The sequence below is a fragment of the Schistocerca americana genome, chromosome 4 (genome assembly GCF_021461395.2).
Source record: "Schistocerca americana isolate TAMUIC-IGC-003095 chromosome 4, iqSchAmer2.1, whole genome shotgun sequence".
In the NCBI taxonomy this organism is placed as follows: domain Eukaryota; kingdom Metazoa; phylum Arthropoda; class Insecta; order Orthoptera; family Acrididae; genus Schistocerca; species Schistocerca americana.
In genome coordinates this window covers 431277120-431298622 of record NC_060122.1, presented here as the reverse complement: position 1 = coordinate 431298622, position 21503 = coordinate 431277120, and the positions used below count along the sequence as shown (strand labels likewise).

Below are 21503 nucleotides of genomic sequence, written 5' to 3'. Positions count from 1 at the left end.
GCTTCACTCATCAAGTCATTTAATTGAGCTGTTGCTGTGGATGGTTATTTACAAAAGGACAGTAGAAATTTATAACACTAAGAAATCATTGCAATTCCTAGACTGTAACCAACTGTGGGTATTTGAGTATGGCTTTCACTTTCTCTTGTGACAGCCCGATTCCTTTGTCTGCAATGGTGTATCTGAGAAACTGCACTTCTCTTGGTCCAGATAAACACTTTAAAGTGTTAATAATCAGTCCCTGTGAAAAAAGGCAGTTGAAGATTTGTCACAAATGTTCCACATGCTCTGATTGTGACAAAGACGTCAGCAGAATATCATTAATGTACACATAACAGAAATCAGGGTCACACCTTATTCTCTCCATGAAACGTTACAATGTTTGTGTGGCAGTGCATAATCTAAATGGCAGTCTCATAAACTCAAAGAGGTGTAAAACGGAGTAGTAACAGTACCTTTTTCTATATCTTCAGGTGCGATGGGTATCTGATGATACACATGCACTAAATCAATGGTAGAAAAGATACATTTTCAGTGTATACTGTGTACAAAGTCCTCAATGTGTGGCACCAAATACATTTCTGGGATTGTCCTCACGTCACGTTATCGCATGGGTGCCAGCCATTGGTCTTCTTTAGTACAACATATAATGGCATGGGCCAGCTACTGCTTGATGGTTGCCAAATTCTTTGTGCCAACATGAATGAAAACTCTTGCTTCACTACCCTTAACTTCTCAGGTGTTATCAATGAGGTTTTGCATGGATCAGAGGTGCTGGAGCAATGAGTATATAGTGCAACATGATATGTTGTGCAGGCATTAGGATGGGTATGTCAGTAAGTTCTGGGTACTGCTTGAGAAGATCTACATGTGACAATTCACCCGTGGTACTACATACAGTAGTACCAGTGATGCAGCATGATGTTCTATGGTTGGTTGAACAGGTAATAATGTCGAGGGGATGCTGATGCCTGAGGCCAGGTAAAAGACTTACAAAACAACAAAAAATCAGCCTTGAGAATGGTGTGGCCCACATCTGCCACTGTTAACTGGCATTCAAACTTACATTGTAGACCTAGACTGAGAAACAATGTCATCAAACTGCACATTTGAATAGAAGATCCATTGGCAGTGAAAAGACAGTGCCTTCATGGCTGTGGCATGGCAGGAAAGTAGCATCTGCTGACATGTCTACAAAAATTGTTGCTTCATGTGTCACTCTATGACAAAGAAGTGATAACTGCCATTTGAAGATCCAGTTGCCATTGTCATTGACTCCCTATGGCATTTCCCACTTCTCATCATATTGGAAGGGGAAGGAGGGGTTGCATTTTCATGCTTCAAAACCAAACATCTTATGGTACCATCAGATTTTTGCTGCTGATTTTGATTGACTCCATCTCCTCACTGGGCAGTGGCACTGTGTGTGTTTACAAGGATGCGACATTTGCAAAATGATGACTTATGCAGTACATTCATTGATTTGTGCTTGTGTAGATGTGAGGGCTGCTACAGGGGAACTGTCCATCTGTGGGCCCACTGCTGTGATGCTTCTGGTAGGATAGACCTCTGAAATGTGGTCCACAGTCTGTGTGAGTGCATCTAAAACACGAAAACACCAGTTAAAGTTTTCTATGCACCAAGTCGTAGATGCGACAGCCAGGTGTTCTGTAGAATATCATTATTGATGGCATTGCTTATCAGTATCCACAGATGATGAAGCAACTGTGATGGCATGTGATTTTACAATGCAAAAATTTCTCAATTCACCTCAGATCGCAACAGGCAGTGATTGGAGCATTCTTCATTGTTACATAACAATTATTCAGCATGCAACCAGAATGTCTTGCTCTCCCATAGCCATGTCCTCGTTCAGTCTTGCAACAGATGGTAGATGCGACAGCCAGATGTTCCATAGTATATCATCTTTGAAGCCATTGCTCGCAAGCATCCACAGGTGATGAAACAAGTGCGAGGCCATGTGATCTTCTGACTCCTGTGTATGCAACAATTTCTCAAGCTATTTATCCTCATATTGTGACTGGCAGGTGATTAAAGAATTCTTGATCATCACATACTGATCAGCTCTTGGCAGTGCGGCTAGAATGTCTTGCTCCTCTGTAGCCATGTCCTCATTCAGTCTTGTGACAACATAGCTATACTTACATTCATCTGCCAACACCTGTGCGAATAGAAAACTTTATTATAACTGTGTGAATCATAAAATAGGGCTTTGCTGCCTGAATGATAGGGGCTCAATCAAGCCTCTGCTGATAATTGTGCATATAGGCAGCTTGACTGTTGGTGTGTGTCTGTCATGGCAATGGGGCCTGTGAGAGATGTGCCGCATGTTGCAGCTGGTGCAGTTGTTTCATGTACGTCAGGCAGTCGAAACAGAGTGTCATGGTTGCTTCTGATCATGTCAGGGTCTCAAATAATTTTCATATTTACACTATACTAAGACAGCAGTACTGATAATGCAATAGTAGTAGTAAATAGCATACAACATTTATAATTTAACACTGAGGAATAACTAACTACTAAAAACCATAAGAATAAGCAATACCACTGAGCTTGAACACTGTGTGCTGTTACTACCATCATTACTGCAACACCTGATCAGTACAGGCTTTTCAACATAAATATTTACTGTTAATATCTGATGAAGATGATCTGATATGCCCAGATTTTGAATATGGATATAGCATTTCCAGAGGTTTTTCAGAGACACCTTCTGAGCATTTTGATACAAAGGACCCACACTCTCCAGTGGCTCATTATAGAGTAATAACGTAAATATGATTTATTTGGTTTATTACTGTAATCATATTTGTTTTTCTAAAAAATACCTTCACAACAGTGAAGATGCCTATAACATGCAATAACCAAAGTGTACACCACCCAACACATAGTAACATAGCAACCCTCAGATGAAACACTGTACTGTGATTTTGTTGTTGTCACTGTGGGGACAGCTCCGCATAGTGTCATTGTGCCACTCTTCCACTGGATTCAGTGAACTCATATATAAGGTGCATACTGGCCAACTCTTCATCAGTAAACCTATCCATACAGTGTGTATCACTGTTAACATACAACTAAAACTGCTAAAAAAACAAATCCAAGACAGACTTGAGCTATACTGAAAACGAGTTTGAAGACAAAGTGTAGAATGGATACTAATGTTGGCAACAGCAGGTACTGAATGCAAGAGACACAGTGCTATCAACATTTGGACTGCCGTCTACTATTTTCACTGCAATCCAGGTACAAAGAAAATACGGTAGTGACAAGAAACCAAGTGAAGTGCGATAACTCTAATGATGCACCAGAAATTGTAGATCCCTTATACCAAAATACTCAGACTGTATCCCTGAACCACCACTGAATTAAAAAAAAAATTTTTTTTTTTTGAAGGATACCGTATTTGCCATTGACTGCAGAAATTATTTATTTCACAATTACAATTTTGGCCATTTTCAAGTGATACTTTAGAAAATTTTGCTTCAGCACATGCCAGACATTAAAATCCTCCAAAATGTATATATGTCCCTATAAATAAATAAACAAATAAATAAATGAATATAAAAATAAAGTTCTACATGACTGTGAACTCTGACCATGAGAAGTTACTCTGAATGTCTGTTGGTGGACTTCTGATTCACCCTGGACCCAATACACTACTTTCAGCAACATCTATTTTATGTGTTTCTTGTCCAACAACTGTTTTACTAAAAATTTATTGTCAGCAGATGTGTTTTTGCAGGTAAGACTGGAACCACTCATTTGTTATTCCTTTTACACCTAGTGCTTGTAGTTTGTTTAGTATTATTTTATGGTGAGCAGTGTCAAAAGACTTGGACAAGAGTAAGAATATGCCTGTAACGCAGTTGTCCATGTCAAGAGCTTCAAGTATCAATTTTGTAAACTCTGTAATGGTTGATATTTTACTTCTACCACTTTGGATCCCAATCTGTACTTATTTTAAAAGATGTATTTGTTCATGTAACTCACAAGTCTGCCATTGCTGATTGATTCAGTTATTTTTAGAATGCTGTTATTAAAGAAACTGGCATGTATTTTATATCATCCCTGCATTTCCTTTCTTTAATAAGGGGACAACCTGTACATGCATTAGGTACCCTGTAAAATTATCAAAGTAAATGACTCATTTCTTATGTCTGTTAATGAGGCTTGCATGATGTCAGTGCTTGGTTTCATAACAAAGACTGTATGTGTGGCTGCTGATTTCTTATTTTTTAATTTTTGTATTGTCTCTCTGACTGCAAGGCGTGTTGTGGGGAGCAACTTCATTGTGCTAGCTGTGTAATTCATTTTGGGTGCTATGTGTGTCATAGGAAGATTTAGTTGCAAGTTCTCACAATACCATAGAAATAGTCATTTACAAAATTTGCCAATTCCAGAGGATGTTACATTACTCTGTCACCAGCTTTGATTTGTATGGTATTATACTTGTGTTTGCCATTTCCAGGTTCATCTTTTAATGTCTCCTCAAAAATTAGTTTAAACAATGTGCAGAATTTAGAGAACTTAGTTTCTATAGGGTCATTCCATGCCAAGTGGTCTAAACCTTCCCACCATCATGTCTCCAATTTTCTTCAAATTTTATCTGTAGCACTAGTCAAGTGCTAAATTAAGTTTCTCAAGATTTCAAGCCTCTAGCTGCAATACTTGCTGATCTACACCCCCTTGTCTGAAGGGTAGTAAGTTCGCATGCGCGCGACATCAGACAAAATGCCATTTTTGGGGTCTCATAAAATTGAAACCAATTCATAAGAATGGTTAGTAAGATGAGACCCTGTACAGTTTTTTGTGCTGATTCAAACGAAATTAATTATAAGATTACTGATGCAAAATCCGGTCAAACAAGTCGACTCAAAGTGTACCCCTAATTCTGTCGTGACTTAATGCGACAAATTTTGACCAATATTCAGACTGCAATAATTTCCTTGCAGATAAAGATATGGACTTGAACTTTTTACCAAGTCTTATCTTTGTGCTGGACATAATACAGCTGGATTTCCAACTACCCAGGCTTTATAGTCGCCTTGCAAAATCTCTTCAAATTTGGCAGTGTCAGCGCAAATGGCTTTATTTACCAAAGTTCAAAGCCCATTACTACAAAATAGTCAGCCTGGATTTAATTGTGAATAGTATCATCTGAAAGAGAAACTCTTGCTCTACAAGATGGATATATTTTTCTTTTGCAACGCTTCCATTAAGTGCTTATTTACTCAGGTCAAAGTATCTTATATTTTGTGTGCGCAGTGCCCTGCGTTGGTCCATGATGGCTGAGCCATTACTGGTTATCACAATAAAACCAGCATCCCCATCGCCATAGGGGCCACGCCCGATAGCCATGCAGTAACAGCCACGGGTGGGTATCTTTACTGCAGGTTCCCAAGCCTGATTACAGGGTGTCTTTACCACAGGATCCCAAGCCTGATTGTGGGTTTCTTTATGCAGGTTCCCAAGCCTGTCTTCCTCAGTTACTTCATCATTCTGGAAGCATCGTTGATTTGCAAGAGAATGCTTTCAGGAAAACTGTATTGCCGACCAGATGATGTCACTGATGGAGCTGGAATAACACCAATGATAAGTTGTTCTGGAATCCAGCAAGTATCACGTCTTAAGGGCCAATAAAATGAACTTGCAGGACCATGAGGATGCATAAAGCTTATGAAAGCATCTTTCTGTTCGACTGAGATTTCAACGATGTTTCCAATCCACCATTTCTTTTCATAAATGCAAGCAACATACTGCCCAGGCTGAAGATCCATGACTTGAACTACTACTTCAGCAGCACTAATTTTGGCCAAAAAAGATGTCGCATCATTAGAAACTCTACTGACCTTAATTGTCGTCATATCAATGGGCAAAAAATGGTGGTTTTCTCTTGTGCCAGCTAGAGTGTGCCCTTGCAGGAATCTTTCTTCTTGAGAAGCTTTTTCTTCTTCAACTTCCTCTTTGCTGATGAAAAAGAATTTGATTCCATTGATATTATCATTGCAGAAGTTGAAAAGATCTTTGGGTGTTAGAATCTGGTTTTCATATGGACGTTGCAAACTTGCTCTTGCTGCCAACCGTTTTGTTGTGCCTCCAATGCCATCACAAGGCGACTTTCCATGGCTTGTTCCAAAGAAATTCCATTCTGCTGTTATTTCAAAATCTTCTTTGTGATAGCATAAGTTGAGAAAATTCTTGAAATTCTTATATTGTGCAGCTGAACCATCACTGAAGTAGTGGATGTGGCTTATTTTGGAAAATTGCATCTTCAGGTAATTGATTACTTTTCCAATGTAAACATGGACAGTAATCGTATCGTGTCGAAGGCAGTCACTAATAACACAAAGATTCACACATTGCACCTCTTCGTTTTCACAGTAGTAGACTACAAATGGATGAACTGTTGCTTGACTGTTTTCCCAGTGAAAGCCTTGCACTGCATCTTGAACAATAAATGAATAGTTTTCAGCAAAATCCATTAGTATTATGAATTCGCCTTCTTTCAAATCAGTTTTGAGAGCTTTCAGGTGCTGGCTTTGATGCTTGGCAATGTAGTGATGACAAGACAGGTTCCAAATTTTTGCTGCAATATCTTCAACATACTCTTCTGTTGAAAGCTGCTTTGTTTCTAAAGTATCCCTGTCGGTATGAATCCATTGTTTGTACTCAATCAGTTCTTCAGGGTCATTATCTTCAAAATATGTTGCAATAACTGCTTCTACACCTTCTGGACCAGGGCAGTTTTCACAACGATGAAGCATACAATCCTTGTTTTCCAAGCTGCAAACAGCTTTGCTAAGAATTTCCTTGTAGTCTTCATTGATTGATGCACCAGTGAGCATAAGCTTGACATTTTGGTGTATTGTACAGACACAAACTGAGTGCATTCCAGCAGAGCCAACTGTAACACACCATTTTGGTCTAAGCTCGCAAAACTTTGAGAAGCCAATTTCTGGTCCATTTTGCTTCTGATAAGACACGTACATTTCCTTCAAATTGCAAAGCAACAACCGCTTTTGCTTGTACACCTTTGTTCCTGAAATTCTCACAGGCACACAGTCTTTCTTCCCTGGACAAAGTCTGCTGAATTCGTCATCTTGAAAAAAGTCATGTACTTTCTGGACAACTTCATCTGAAAGCTTCCTTCCTTGCCGATTTGCTGGAAAAGCTAGAACACCTTGCTCATTCTTCAGTTTTCTCGCTTGCTTTACCATTCTTTCTGATACATTAAATGCTGTTGTCGTATCTTTAATTGTCCAGCTTCTTGGAACCAAGGTCAATATTTGAACTTTTGTCCTACGATTTGACACTTTACATTTTTCTTTCAACTCTTCTATAAGATTATCAAGATCTGCACAATTATTGCATGGGCGACTTTTACTTGAACTTGGCTGTTCATCGTAATTGATTCCTACAGCAGCAGCAATTTGATTCCCAATTAAACTTTGTGCATCCAAGATCTTTCTTTTTGCATAGCTTTGCTTATCTCTTTTACTTAGTTGTCTTCTTTTCAATGGTGAAGCACCAATAAATGATAAACTTTTGTTGATGGCTGGTTCAGTTTCATCCGTTGTGAAATCTTGTTCAGATTGGGTTGATAGTGATGATGAATCTTCTAGCTTTTGGTTCAGTGCCGACATGCAGCGAGGGCAAAGCTTCTGACCAGGTTTTATATCAATCACTTCTTTTTTCTTTAACAGGCAAAGTTTGGCAGCTGTTTCATTATCAAGCAGTCTAAGTCCAGCTTTTACATTGTGATTCCTCTTCTTGAATGGATTGCAACATTTCTTTTGCATCGCTTGATATTCATGTAGGAAGAGGGCTTCATGGTGGAAGCAAATGATGGAATTTTCGTCAAGTTTGGCTTCTGAACGCGAAACAAGCAATTTCTGGTCACATTCTGTGAAATCACTAAACGCTTTGAATCCAGTCTTCTTAGCATAGAAGATAACATGGCACTTCGATGCAGCAGCATCTTTTCCAATTGAACAGGGGGCCAACGATTCTTCTTCTTCATTAACTTCTGACATCTCTCACTGGCCAATCACTGAATAAAACACGAATGAAATATCCAATTATATCAGTAATTCTAAGCGACTATTAAGATTCAAATTCCTAGAAATGAAGAAAAATTAGTGCATCGCGCATACAAAATATAACAACTTTGATGTGAGTTAATGAGTACTTAATGGTCGCGTTGCAAAAAAAACAAATGTCAGTCTTGTAGAGCAAGAGTTTCTCTTTTAGGTGATACTATTCACAAGCAGATTCAGGCCAACTATTTTTTAGTAATTGGCTTGAAACTTTGGTAAATTTTACCGTTTGTGCTGACACTGCCTAATTTGAAGAGATACTGCAGGGCGACCATATGGCCTGGATCATTGCAAATCCGGCTGCATTATGTCTAGCACAAGCATGAAGCTTGGCCAAAAGTTCAAGTCCATATCTTCAACTGCAAGGAAATCATTGCAGTCTTAATATTGGTCAAAATTTGTCGCGTTGTGTCACGACAAATTTTGAAGTATACTTTGAGTCGAGTTATTTGACCGGGGTTTGCATGAGTAATGTTATACATAATTTCGTTGGAATCAGCAAAAAAAACTGTACAGGGTCGCATCTTACTAACCATTCTTATGAATTAGTTTCGATTTTATTAGACTCCAAATATGACATTTTTTTTATGTTGCATGCACACGGACTAAGTACACTTCAGACAAGGGGGTCTAGATCAGCAGCTATTGCAGCTAGAGGCCTGAAATCTTGGGAAACTTACTTCAACACTTGACTAAAGCTACAGTTAAAATTTGACGAAAATTGGAGACCATGATGGTGGGAACTTTTTTCAGTTTTAGACCACTTGGTGTGGAATGACCCTATATTGTTTTCCGTGTACACTCCTCCAAAGTTTGATTTGCCAGTGCTAAAGAAAAACGTTGTATTTTACATTCCAAAAAGCTACTTCCATGGGCCTACAGTTTTGTGGGGTTTACTAGGTCTGTTGTTAGTTTTATTGTTTCAACAGTAGTGATCAGAGGGGCCAAGACCTTTTACAAATTCATTGTACTATTTCCTCTGTCGATATCTGTATCTGTAAATATATGGTCTGATGCTGAACTTTTTTGATACCCTAGTAGCAGCATTTACCATATGTGTCATGCCAAAAGTGTTCAAAATGTTTATAAAGTTATTGCTAATTCTGCCCTCAACTCCTGTGTTAATGTGTGTGTCTCCAAATATTATTGTCTTAGTTATAAATGCTGAGACTCTTTCCAGGACCAAAGTTAATTTGTTAAAGATAGTCTCTATATTACTACTGGGTGAGTGGTGGTGTATGCACAGAGTGACTCACTTCTTATGGATGTGTTACATTATTCTAAATAGACCATATTTCAGTGTGTTTGTGTAAGGGCATAGTGTAGTGTGCGGTGTTGCATGCGTTTATTTCCTTCTATGGTATGTGAAGTTCTGAACTGATTATAGTTTTATGTCTGTCTAATAATAATACAAGCTCTAAATACTTCTTTGTCAATCCACAGAACTTAACTACTGTGTGACCTCTTACTATTTGCCACTTAAGTCAGTATCCGTGACAGTGAGAACTGAGTTACAGGCTGATTTTACTTCTTCCATAACATCTAGCAATGCAAAATACTTGGTTGTCACATTACATACAGCACTATCTTACAAGGAAGATTGCATGAATATAAAGAAACTGCTTGAAACAAAATCATAAGCAAACTAGCAGGCACTACTTGGGGTGCACAGCCCAGGACAGGAAGGACTACAGCTTTTGCCTTGTACTACTCAGTTGTGGAGTGTGTACATCCTGTGTACTGTAACTCCAGCCGTGCCAAATAAGGGGACAGTGGTTCGCTGATGACATTGTAATTCTGTCAGAGACAGCAAAGGACTTGGAAGAGCAGTTGAACAGAATGGACAGTGTCTTGAAAGGAGGATATAAGATGAACATCAACAAAAGCAAAATGAGGATAATGGAATATAGTCGAATTAAGTCGGGTGATGCTGAGGGAATTAGATTAAGAAATGAGACACTTAAAGTAGTAAAGAAGTTTTGCTATTTGGGGAGCAAAATAACTGACGATGGTCAAAGTAGAGAGGATATAGAATGTAGACGCAATGGCAAGGAAAGTGTTTCTGAAGAAGAGAAATTTGCTAACATCGAGTATAGATTTAAGTGCCAGGAAGTCGTTTCTGAAAGTATTTGTATGGAGTGTAGCCATGTATGGAAGTGAAATGTGGACGATAAATAGTTTGGACAAGAAGAGAATAGAAGCTTTCGAAATGTGGTGCTACAGAAGAATGCTGAAGATTAGATGGGTAGATCTCATAACTAATGAGGAGGTATTGAATAGAAGTGGGGAGAAGAGGAGTTTGTGGTATAACTTGATAAGAAGAAGGGACCGGTTGGTAGGACATGTTCTGAGGTATCAAGGGATCACAAATGTAGCATTGGAGGGCAGCGTGGAGGGTAAAAATCGTAGAGGGAGACCAAGAGATGAATACACTAAGCAGATTCAGAAGGATGTAGGTTGCAGTAAGTACTGGGAGATGAAGAAGCTTGCACAGGATAGAGTAGCGTGGAGAGCTGCATCAAACCAGTCTCAGGACTGAAGACAACAACAACAACAAACCACTCAATGGATCATGCCACATTATCACAGGCTGTTTGAGACCACAGTTCATCAATGAGCCATTGTGCCTAGCCAGTATCACATCCCTTAGCTTAAGATGTGAAGTGGCAGTTGTGAAGAAACAAACTAAATCATTTACATCTATGGTCCACGCTCTTTTTGGATATCAAGCAGCCCATCATCAATTTAAATCAAGGAGAAATTTCCTGGATGTGATAGAAAATCTCACTAACATGCTGTAACAAACTTGAGTAGAAATGTGACTATGAAAAGATACCCATCTCTGAGATTACAATATACCAAGGGAAGAACTTCCACCAGGACACACACAGTGGAGTGGAACATATGGAGATCTTTGAACAGACTATATTCTGCTGTTGCAAGAATCAAAAACAACATGAACATAAAGGGATTATCATACGAACTGCTGCTGTGTGATTGCGGATAAAGGCAGGCTATTGCCCACCTTATACAGTGAGGAATACCCAAGCACCTGAAAAGTTTAGGAGTTCTTGAAGGTTACCCCAAGTGCATTAGACATGCCTTGCTTTAGGTTCAAAATCCTTTAGTGCTATTATATTATGTGTATGTTTACACACAGTTTTTAGTTTTAAATTTTTTTTATCTTTACAGTTTTCAGTCATTACTTGTTGTTAAGTGCAGTGTTTGATGCTTCTGACATAATAAAATAAATAAGTGTAGAGTTGTGCTTTCTATTCCTGAGAATATCCATTAATTTTGAATAAAGTGCAATAATTATTATATTTCAAAGATGTAGTATTATGTCAAGTTCTCTTTTATTTCTAGTCAACTGGGTGCTAAAAATGAATTACTGTCACTGTCAATGCTGAAGAAAAAATTTCCGTGGCTGGATACAACTGGAATTGTGCTGGGTTGCCATGGTCTTGAAAATGAAGGATGGTAAGCTACTTCAATGGCTGAAATGACTAAAGTGCTTTGTAGACTGTAGTGAAGTGCCGTTATCTGATAAATGATTTACATTTTTAGTTACACTGTTTCTAAGAGCTTGCAGTTGTGAGAAGGACCTAAGCAGTAAGAGGTGCTCATGACTCAGTAGTTGCAGTGGTTTAAAACCATAACAACCCATCCATCTTAGCAATAAGATACATCAGTTTAAGCCTAGTACTCAAAGGACATTTTTTGTACTTCTTTCCATTATATAAAGTGAATATTGTACTACATGGATTGTTACAATGTTACACTTTCATTTATATTCGTAATTATATATTCAAGATATCTTTTATAGTTCTTCAAGAAAAGTTCAGGCAGTTTTCTTTCCTTTCTGTCAAGTGTGTGATATTGCGTCCTCCCACCCCTCTCCCTCTGAAAACTTGGTTGTGGTGACAGGCTAGTCTGTAACATTTCCCAAGGTCTAGGTTAGGTCGGAAGTTGATGATTTATAATTTGGTTGTGGGTTGGTGAAGCTGACAAATATGAATGCAGAATATATGTTGTGTTAACAGAATGACCTACAGCATAGTCCAATTTTTTATGCATTTTTCTTTATAAAAACGAAAACTGCAAGGTAAATTCAAAAGCTCTAAATCAGGGAATGGCAAGTCTCCAACAAGTATTTTGATGCATGCTCTGAACATTTATTGCTCATAAACTACAAAAAATGCAAAGACTGGGAGGGACAGTCCACTACATAACATTTACCTTTCTTCCCAGCAGAGAATTGACTGACTTACCATTTTTCACTTCTCTTACAATTTAGGCTTATTGAAACAATATTGGCACTTTATGTCTGTATGACACTTGTAGTGTTAAGATTGGAGGTAAGTTTAGTAAGCTTGAGGAAATATTGTGTACATGGTTGGAATTGGGTTTGTTAGATTATATACTATACACTGTTCATTCAGTAGACCCATAATGAGGAAATACTCGAGATGTGAATGGGCCAGAAAATAAAATAAAAAAAGGTAATAAATATTTACAAAAGACTTGATGTGCTAATGTTCCTTCTCACTCATTCTGAATGATACGAAATTATGTTAAAATTTTAAACATATTTTCATGTATATGTTAATAAAATATTTATAATGAACATGTAAATGTAATTTGACATCTGCTGGTGAATAAAGGGTTCCTCTAGACCTTTCAATAGTTCATCCTTGCTGCTCCAGTGCATGTTTTCTTATGTCATCTACAATCTTCCCATTAGGCTATCATCCGATGCTTTCCTTATCTCTTGGAATTAACTACATTGATATTTCTCTTATCAATTCACCAGGATGCATGTCCATTGCCCTCTCTGCATCATTTCCATTACATTGTCAGTTTTGGGGTGACTTCAGCTGAACAACTTTTGCTTGGATATACTTGTAACCAGAGCTAGCAATCAAACACTCACCTGCAGACATAAAAGCTTTATTGTGGGTGCGTTGTCTACTGATATTGTTGCTAAATGATAGAAGAGGGATATTGTATTTTAATGCACTGTTCCCTTGCAGAAAACAGAATTGCTTTTAAAAGGGAATTAGTTAACCTGTAGTAACTCAATAACAGTTAATCAGCAAGGAGCAAACATGTCATGATAAATTCACAAAAACGAGGACCAAAAGGAATACATAGAGTAAACATAAAACACATAAAAACACATCAACCATGGTGGCTGTGGATGGAACTTCTTAGGCAGCTGGAGTTCACTTGGCTACATCATGTAACACTGCACCACCAGCCCTACATGAACACTTAATATTGCACTAGCGTGTGAAGACACTTGTTTCAGATGCTATCTCAGCCCCATCGGTGGAGATGGAGCCTTAGTGTCAGTGAAACAACTAGGGCAATGAACATGTCATCTTGATCTGGTTGTCTGTGCTGGTGGTTGTTCTTTGTCAGGCTTTCATGAGAGCTGCAGTACTTGTGGCTGGGTCTCCGGTTCTTGAAGATTCTAGTGTCTTTTTGGGCTTGTGGATGGTGATGCCTCTTGCAATACATACACAGGTTTGACTCTGTTGAGGGAACTGATTGTTGTCTAGCAATTCACCAAGATGTCCAATGTCTGTGTATTTCTTCATAAAACATGGTACGGGCCACTGTTTGGAGGTTGCAGTGGTAGTTTCATGCATCCGGTACTGAACACAAAATGGGAGCAGCTTTCTAGATCTTGATGCGTGTAACAAGGTAGTGTTGCGTGATAGGAAGCTTTTGAAGGCTAGATCTGAGGGATATGGTCTCACAGACACTGTCAGAATTCCGATTGGTTTGTTGTGGATGTATGCAGGGCATTGGCATCAGTGGACTTACCTGGAAGACATAATATCTCTCTGTAGATTAGCTCCATGGCCAAAGAATCGATATTGGGCTTATATGTGGTTTGCAAGTGAAGGAGGACAACAGGAAGGGCTGCTGTTTAAGTTGTATCATGGCACATGAACGCCACCTTCAGGGAAAGATGCCAGCATTCAATCATACCATTGATGGCAGGTGGTGACTGGTAGTCTTGTCATGGACATACCCACAAAACTTGGCAGGGTGTTTCAAGTCTGACTCAAATTACTAATCACAATCATTAGTGATATGCAGAGAGCAGCCAAAAATTGTTAACCATACTGACACAAATGTAGAGGCCAATGTTTCAGTGGTAATGTTGTTGATGGCCACTGCCTCTAGCCAATGGGTGAAACAATCAATCATGTTGATAAATAACATTGACTGTTCAATGGAGTAAGCAGTTGCACTACATCAAGGTGAACATGTGCAAAATGTATGGTTACATTCAGAAAATCACCAATCTGCACATGTATGTGGTGAGATGCTTTACACCTTTGGCATTGTAGACATGTTTGTGCCCATCCCCAAGACTCTTTTTCCATCCCTGGCCAAACAAAATGTTGAGACATCAGATGAAAGATGAGACAGATGCTTGGACGGCACATGTGGACGCTGTGGAAAGCTTGTCTTTTGAATGCTCATGGAAGAAATTGACAAGGTTTTCCTTGGGAGACATTGCAGTAAAGCCTGACATCTTTTCCCAGAATGTCAAGAAATTGTAGTCATAATGCTGATGTAGCCTTGTCGACAGATGTTCAGAGCTATTCATCCTCTATTTGTGCTTGGACCAGTGTGGAAAAGTCAATAGGGCTCATCACACAGCTGATGTGTGAAAGACAGACAGCCACCATGTTATCAATACCTGAAATGTACTTAATGTCAGTACTGAATTGCACTGTAAATTTGAGATGGTTACATTGGTGAGGAGAGCAGTTGACACTGTTCTGCTTAAATGCATTGGTGAATGGTTTATGAAGACTGTAAATATTAACACCTCAATCTGTGGTTGGAAGTGTTTAATGGCCCCATATTTGATTATTAGCTCATTGTCATGGGCACTTCACTTTCTCTGAGATGTGGGCAGTTTTTGAGAGAAATTTGCCAATGGTTGTCATGAGCCCTGTAAGCTTTGTTGTATTGCTGCACTGATAGCCATCTGGGTTGAATACACTGCTAAATGTAGGGGGTGCATTAGGGGTACATTGAGGAAGGGATGTACAAGGAGCAGTCCGTTAGCCATGCTCCACTTTATGGCCTTGAATGTAGAGCACATAGCCTCAGTCCACTGCACTGGTGCACTGCCTTTCACTTTAGGTCCTGCCAGTTCTGCAATCAATGGTTCCTGCAATTCTGCTGCAAGAGGTAGGTGAAACTGTAAAAGTTCATCAAACCTATGAAGTGCCATAGTACCTTGATTGCTTTGACCTTCTCTGTTGAAGGTAGAGAGCCCGCAGATGAAATTTTGTGTCATAAGAAGGTAACCTCATGGTTGCCCAAAAATGCACTTAGAGAGCTTGCAGATGAAATTCTGTTTCATAAGAAGGTAACCTCAGGTTGTCCAAAAATGCACTTTAAAATATTCAACATGACTCCATAATACTCCAATGGCTTAAACACTCTGCAGGTGTTGCTGAAGTTGTTCTGGTTTGGCCGAAAACACAAGCACGTTATCCAGGTACACAAACAGAAGAGAAGGCCTTGAAGTGCAGAGTCAATAGACCTTTGCCATGTTTGTGCTGCACTCTGTAATTAGACTTTCATATACATGCTTTCAAATAGCCCAAATGACATTATAATTGTGTTTTTCAGATGGTCTTCTTTTGCCACTGTTTTCTGCATATAACCTTTCGCTCAGTCCAGTACACTGAGTATCAAGTTTCTTGTGCTGGCCATTTTTACAGCAGCTGTATATAAATTACTGTAGTTCAAAAGAAAAATGCCTTTTACATGCTGCCATGTCAAAAATAGCAGTTAAATTGCTATATTTTGAAAACAATGACAAAAAAGTGCAAATTTTTAACCAGTTTGCCATCAGAGAGAAAGCTATTTGGCTTAGGTATAATGAATTAGATGACGATCTGACAACCACTGAAGAGGCCTTGTAATTGAGACATAATGTGTTTGGGTGCACAAGATAAGTAAGAAAACTTAATGTACAGCAAGCAAAAGGTGTTTTTCTTTTGAATCACTTTAATGTATGCTGAATATTGTTGCTCTGTCTAATGTATAATTGTGGCCCCTTAACAATAGCACAGGATAACAGTCAGCCATTGTTCTTGCATTAGGCACACAGTAATCTTTACAGAGGTGCCAGGCTCCATCTTTCTTAAGCACCAGGTGAAGGCAGAGGACCACAAACTGCTCAGTGGTCTGATAATACCCTCTCATAGCATAGTGTCAAACTCTGCCTTAGCAATAACAAGGCAGTCCGGTGCCAAATACCTAGCTTTCTAGCTCTGCATTACGCTGGTGGTCCATCTGTCATTTTGATATGATGCAACACACTGTGCGGTATTTGCTTAGGCACCCCTGGTGGCCTTTTCAAAGTTGAGAATTGACTTATTAAAGAAGCCTACTCACCCTCTTGTGCCTGTATCAGCTTCACACTGTGAAAGGCTGCACTGCAATGAAACCTAGTGGCAGGAAACCTGGTAATGCTCTCGACCAATTGAGTGTTAGCCACATATGGAAAGAGTTGTAATATGGCAAGAGATCTGCACCAATTATAGCCTACATGATGTCTGTGGCTGTAAAGTCCCAGGGGAATGGATAGATTGATCCTACGTTCAGGTCCATCCTTTGTGTGCCATATGCCGTAGGTCACAATAGTCGAACTGTTGCCAGCCGATAGGCAGAAGGCAGTTGTCAGCTTGCAGCGATGCTTCAAACCAGTGTCCACTAGGAACTTCAGACCAGAACTTCTGTTGCTAATGCACAGGCAGTGAGTTGGTGATAGGCAGTCCATTGCGCCTTTGACTGACCACTACCAGCATTTGGATGAAAGCATCACACCATACATTTTTGTGCCTGCTAGCCAAATCTCCAGTGATACTAACTCGCAGACTGCTCAACCTTAGTAGACATAGCATTACCAACAGGCCTGCTCCTTGAACATCTGTGGTGCCACCTTGTGACAACAGCATGCCGACCTGCATGACATTTCCACCTTTGCCTCAAGTGAGTCCTCATCGGCACACGCAACTGTCACCTTGGCCAGCTTATAGCTGTACTGTGACGTGACTGCACTAATCTGGGCCAGACCAATGGCTTCCAGTATTTGAACTGCAAGTTCCACCATGTGGCCCAGTGACATTTTCATTTTGCAGTGTAACTGCATCAATGTGAATAAAAAAAATGTTGTCTCAGAAGGAAAATAAACTGAAAGTTAATTGTCCTTTCATAACATTAATAGCAGCTGTAAATAAAGTTATTGTAATTTGTGGGTTTAGCTCAGTATCTTCAGAATAATAATTCACATTGTTAACTTATCTTGCTCTTGAGGCTTCATTGCAGATGCTATTTCCTGGAAGTTTGTTAACTGAAAATGGGATGGAGAACTGCATAGTTCTAGATAATCATGTAAATCAGCTGTTTCTGGTCTACTATTTCTTACCTCCCAGAGTCCTCATCGAAATCTTACACCATATGCTCCCCCCCCCCCCCCCCCCTATTCCCCCTCTTATACTCTTTATTTACTTTTTATAACAATCCATATATTGTTACATACAGCAAACTCACCAATTACTATTACAAAAGTTATTGGCAATTACAAAAAATAACTTCATCTGATAGGTACAAATGAAATGCATAAAATGTGATGCAAAATCAGCCACAATTCTTCTGTTTTTAAGGAAATGTCATCAAAATGCTTTGAATAAACAATGCTGGTTACATTTTTGTTACTCCATCCCAAATCACTCTAACACATTTCAGGTTTCAAATAAACACACAATATTTTTTGGTGTGAACAGAATTTCAGCAGATATTACAGTAAACCGAATAGTCACTTTGTGTATATTGTCAAAGATTTTGTTTTATGAGTTTTAGTAGCTACTGAGTAATTAGGTGTTGTTATGATTAGCAATTGCATAGTAATCTGGCCGTATGTTAATCAGAGGTGTTTCAGATTTCAGTGTTTTTGGTGCTCTTTCTTCATTTGACTGTTTGTAACTGAATGGTTCTAATTGTAACCAAACGAATTGGCTATGCATGTACTTAGGAATGGAGGGATGTGATACTGATGAGGACTTTGACATGATGTTATTGGAAATCACATTTCAGTGTTCAGAAGGTGAAATTACCTATGTTGGTCCTACCTAATAATCCTACTTAATGATGTAAAAGGTAATTAACCCTCTAGCATGTGTGCCTATATATAAAGTGCACCAACCACAAATAACATTATGTTTTAGCATTCCATTGGTGTTTTACAATTGTGAGTCCATACCTATTCCTTCATTATTGCTTCAGGTACCACAATGATACGTTGTGTTATCATATGTCCAAATAAGCAGCAGTAATATAAAATAAACAGTGAGGTAAGTGAAAAAAGTTTATGATCTGTGCAAGAAAATATCCCAGATTCAGAACTAGCAGCACAGTCCCACAATGAGGCAGTAGTCTACAAGCTAATTAGTTATCAAATAAGCATTTGGCTGAGACCTGAAGTAATTGTGCTGTGTCCTACCTACCAAAATGTACTCAATACAGTTACAAATTCCTCTTGATACCCCATATGATTAACATTGAACTTGAGTGTGGTACTGAGTCAAATGCTTTTCGGAAATCAAGGAATACTGCATCTACTTGATTGTCTTGATCCAAAGTTTTCAGTATATCATGGAGAAAAGTGCAAGTTGGATTTCATATGATCAATGTTTTCAGAATCCATACTGGTTGCCATTGAGGAGATCATTCTGTTTAAGATAACTCATTATGTTTGAGCTTAGAATATGTTCTACAATTCTGCAACAGATTGATGTCAAGAGTATTGGATGATAGTTTTGTGGATCACTTCTACTATGCTTCTTGTAGACGGATGTGGTTTGTGCTTTTTTACAAGAACTGGGCAAATTTTTTGTTTGAGGAATCTACACTAGATTGTAGTTAGAAGAGGGGCTAACTCAGCCACAAATTTAGTGTAGAATCTGACAGGGATTCCATCGGGTCCTGGAGCTTTGTTCAGTTTTAATTATTTCAACTGTTTCTCAAACCACTGACACTAATACTTATTTCATTCATCTTTTCAGAATTGAGGCAGTTAACTTGGATTTTCCTTTGTAAAGGAACATTTGAAAATGGAGTTAATTTTGCTTTGCCATCCTCAATTTCAGTTTGTGTCTCACTCATTAGGGACTTGACACTAACTTTGGAGCCACTAGCAGCCTTTACATATGATCAGAATTTGTTTGGTTTCTGTGAAAGATCACTTGACAATAACCCACTACCATAGTCATTGAAGGCATTGTGCACTACTCTCATGACAGCCAAATGTGTTTCATTTGTCTCAATCTATCGAATACCAGGCTCTGATGAGATAGTATTTATAGAAAAAATTAATACTTTAATATTGTTGTTGTCAAAATATAAACAGCATAGAATTGTAATTGTAGGTGATATTAACATAGATATAAGGGCAAAGAGAAAAAATGTAATTCATATGATTAACACTCTGAAGTCAGTAAACTATTACTGTCTCAATGAAAAACAAACTAAACTGAACGCATTCCTTGATAACATAATTAGCAATGTGCAAAGAGACTCTATACAATGTGATGTAATAGAATTAGGAATATCAGATCATGCAGGGCTATGGCTTCAAATAGAAAAGTCAGCCTTCAGTTCTACAGAGAGAGGAGTGACATATACAATTCTAGGTGAATCCAATGTAAACAAAATGATAAACCAGTTAAAAGAAATGGATTGGACTCATGTAATGGATAACAAGAAAACGATTAATAAATGTTTTTCCATTTTCCTGACAGAGATCAAGTTTATAGTAGAAATGACATGCCCCTTGATAACCAAAAGGTACCAGAGTAATATTACACATAAGCAACAAAATACTGATTTGATTTGATTTATTTCGTGTTCCATAGGTCCAACTGTGTTGGATACACAAGGACGTGGAATGAGTCGGTTTATTACAAATACAATCTGATAATCTTATAGCGTATACAGAAATTTGAGTACATAATTATATAAAAATTTATACAGTAAATTCTTTGGGCAGCAATACAGAAAAAGAAAATACATATTTTTTTAGAATCATTAAAAGACTACAGAAAACAGATACGAAGCACACACAGATACAGAGCTCAGGTTAAATAAAATTCTTAGTGGCATTATGTCAACTTGTGTTATATAATATTAAAATATTGCAATTTATTTAGTTAAAAATTCATCTAGACTGTAAAAAGCTTTTTCTAGCAGAAATATTTTTAGTGCTTTCTTAAACTCACTCTTGTTATGAATCTTTGTCTTTATTTCGGGAGGAAGAGCATTGATGAGTTTTGCTCCAGTGTAGTGGACACCCTTTTGTGCCAAGCTCAAATTTCTGAGTTCACTGTGTATGTCATTCTTCCCCTGTGTGTTACGCTCATGATAATTACTGTTTGGTTGAAATATATCTATATTTTCACAAACAAAACACATGAGAGAAAGAATATATTGGCATGTAGTTGTGTATATTTTAAGATTACGAAAACTATTTCGAGTCTCTTGGGCGCAATCCACATATAATTCTTAAAGCTCGCTTCTGTGCAATGAACACTTTCCTTGCTAATGGCTGGTTGCCCCAAAAAATAATTCCGTACTCAATGAGACAACGAAAATAGCCATAATATGCCACTTTTGCAGTGTTAGGTTCAACACATGTAGTGACAACCTGTAAAGCATAGGTAGCAGAGCTAAGCCTCTTACAGAGATCAATAATATGTGAAGACCAGGTCATTTTCTTGTCAATGTGCACTCCAAGAAATTTTGTTGTTTCCATTCTAACTATTGGTTGATTACGACATGTCACACTTATCTCTCTCTCTTTTTCTGTTTTTGTACAGAATTGAATAAAGCTGGTCTTACTGGAATTTAATGAGAGACCATTCACCTTGAACCAATTAACCATATCTGAGAGTATGTGATTAATGAGTTCCTCAAGATTGTTGTCTGTTCTACTACTCATAAAAATTGTGGTATCATCAGCAAATACTGTAAATTTACACGACAGGCTTGTACATGATGGTAGATCATTTATAAAAATCAGGAATAATAGTGGCCCAAGAATTGAGCCCTGGGGCACTCCACATGTAATGGAACTCCATTCAGAATCTGAGGAAGTGTCATATATTCCACCCGAGCTATTCAACACAACTTTTTGTTTTCTGTCTTGGAGGTACGACTGTAGCCAATTGCCTGCAACACCACTTATTCCTACTAATTTTGCTTTTTGCAAGAGAATCTGGTGATCAACACAGTCAAACGCTTTGGATAAATCACAGAAGACACCATTTTTTCATTAAGGGTTTC

General features: G+C 38.4%; 1 protein-coding gene across 1 annotated transcript in view; it reads left to right on the top strand.

Moving 5' to 3' along the window:
* Positions 1–21503, top strand: part of LOC124613928 (FAD-dependent oxidoreductase domain-containing protein 1-like) — a 246245-nt gene that overhangs the window by 18291 nt on the left and 206451 nt on the right. Inside the window, exon 3 of the mRNA XM_047142680.1 lies at positions 11487–11600. Coding sequence (XP_046998636.1) covers positions 11487–11600 — 114 coding nt within the window. The remainder of the gene's footprint in view (positions 1–11486; positions 11601–21503) is intronic.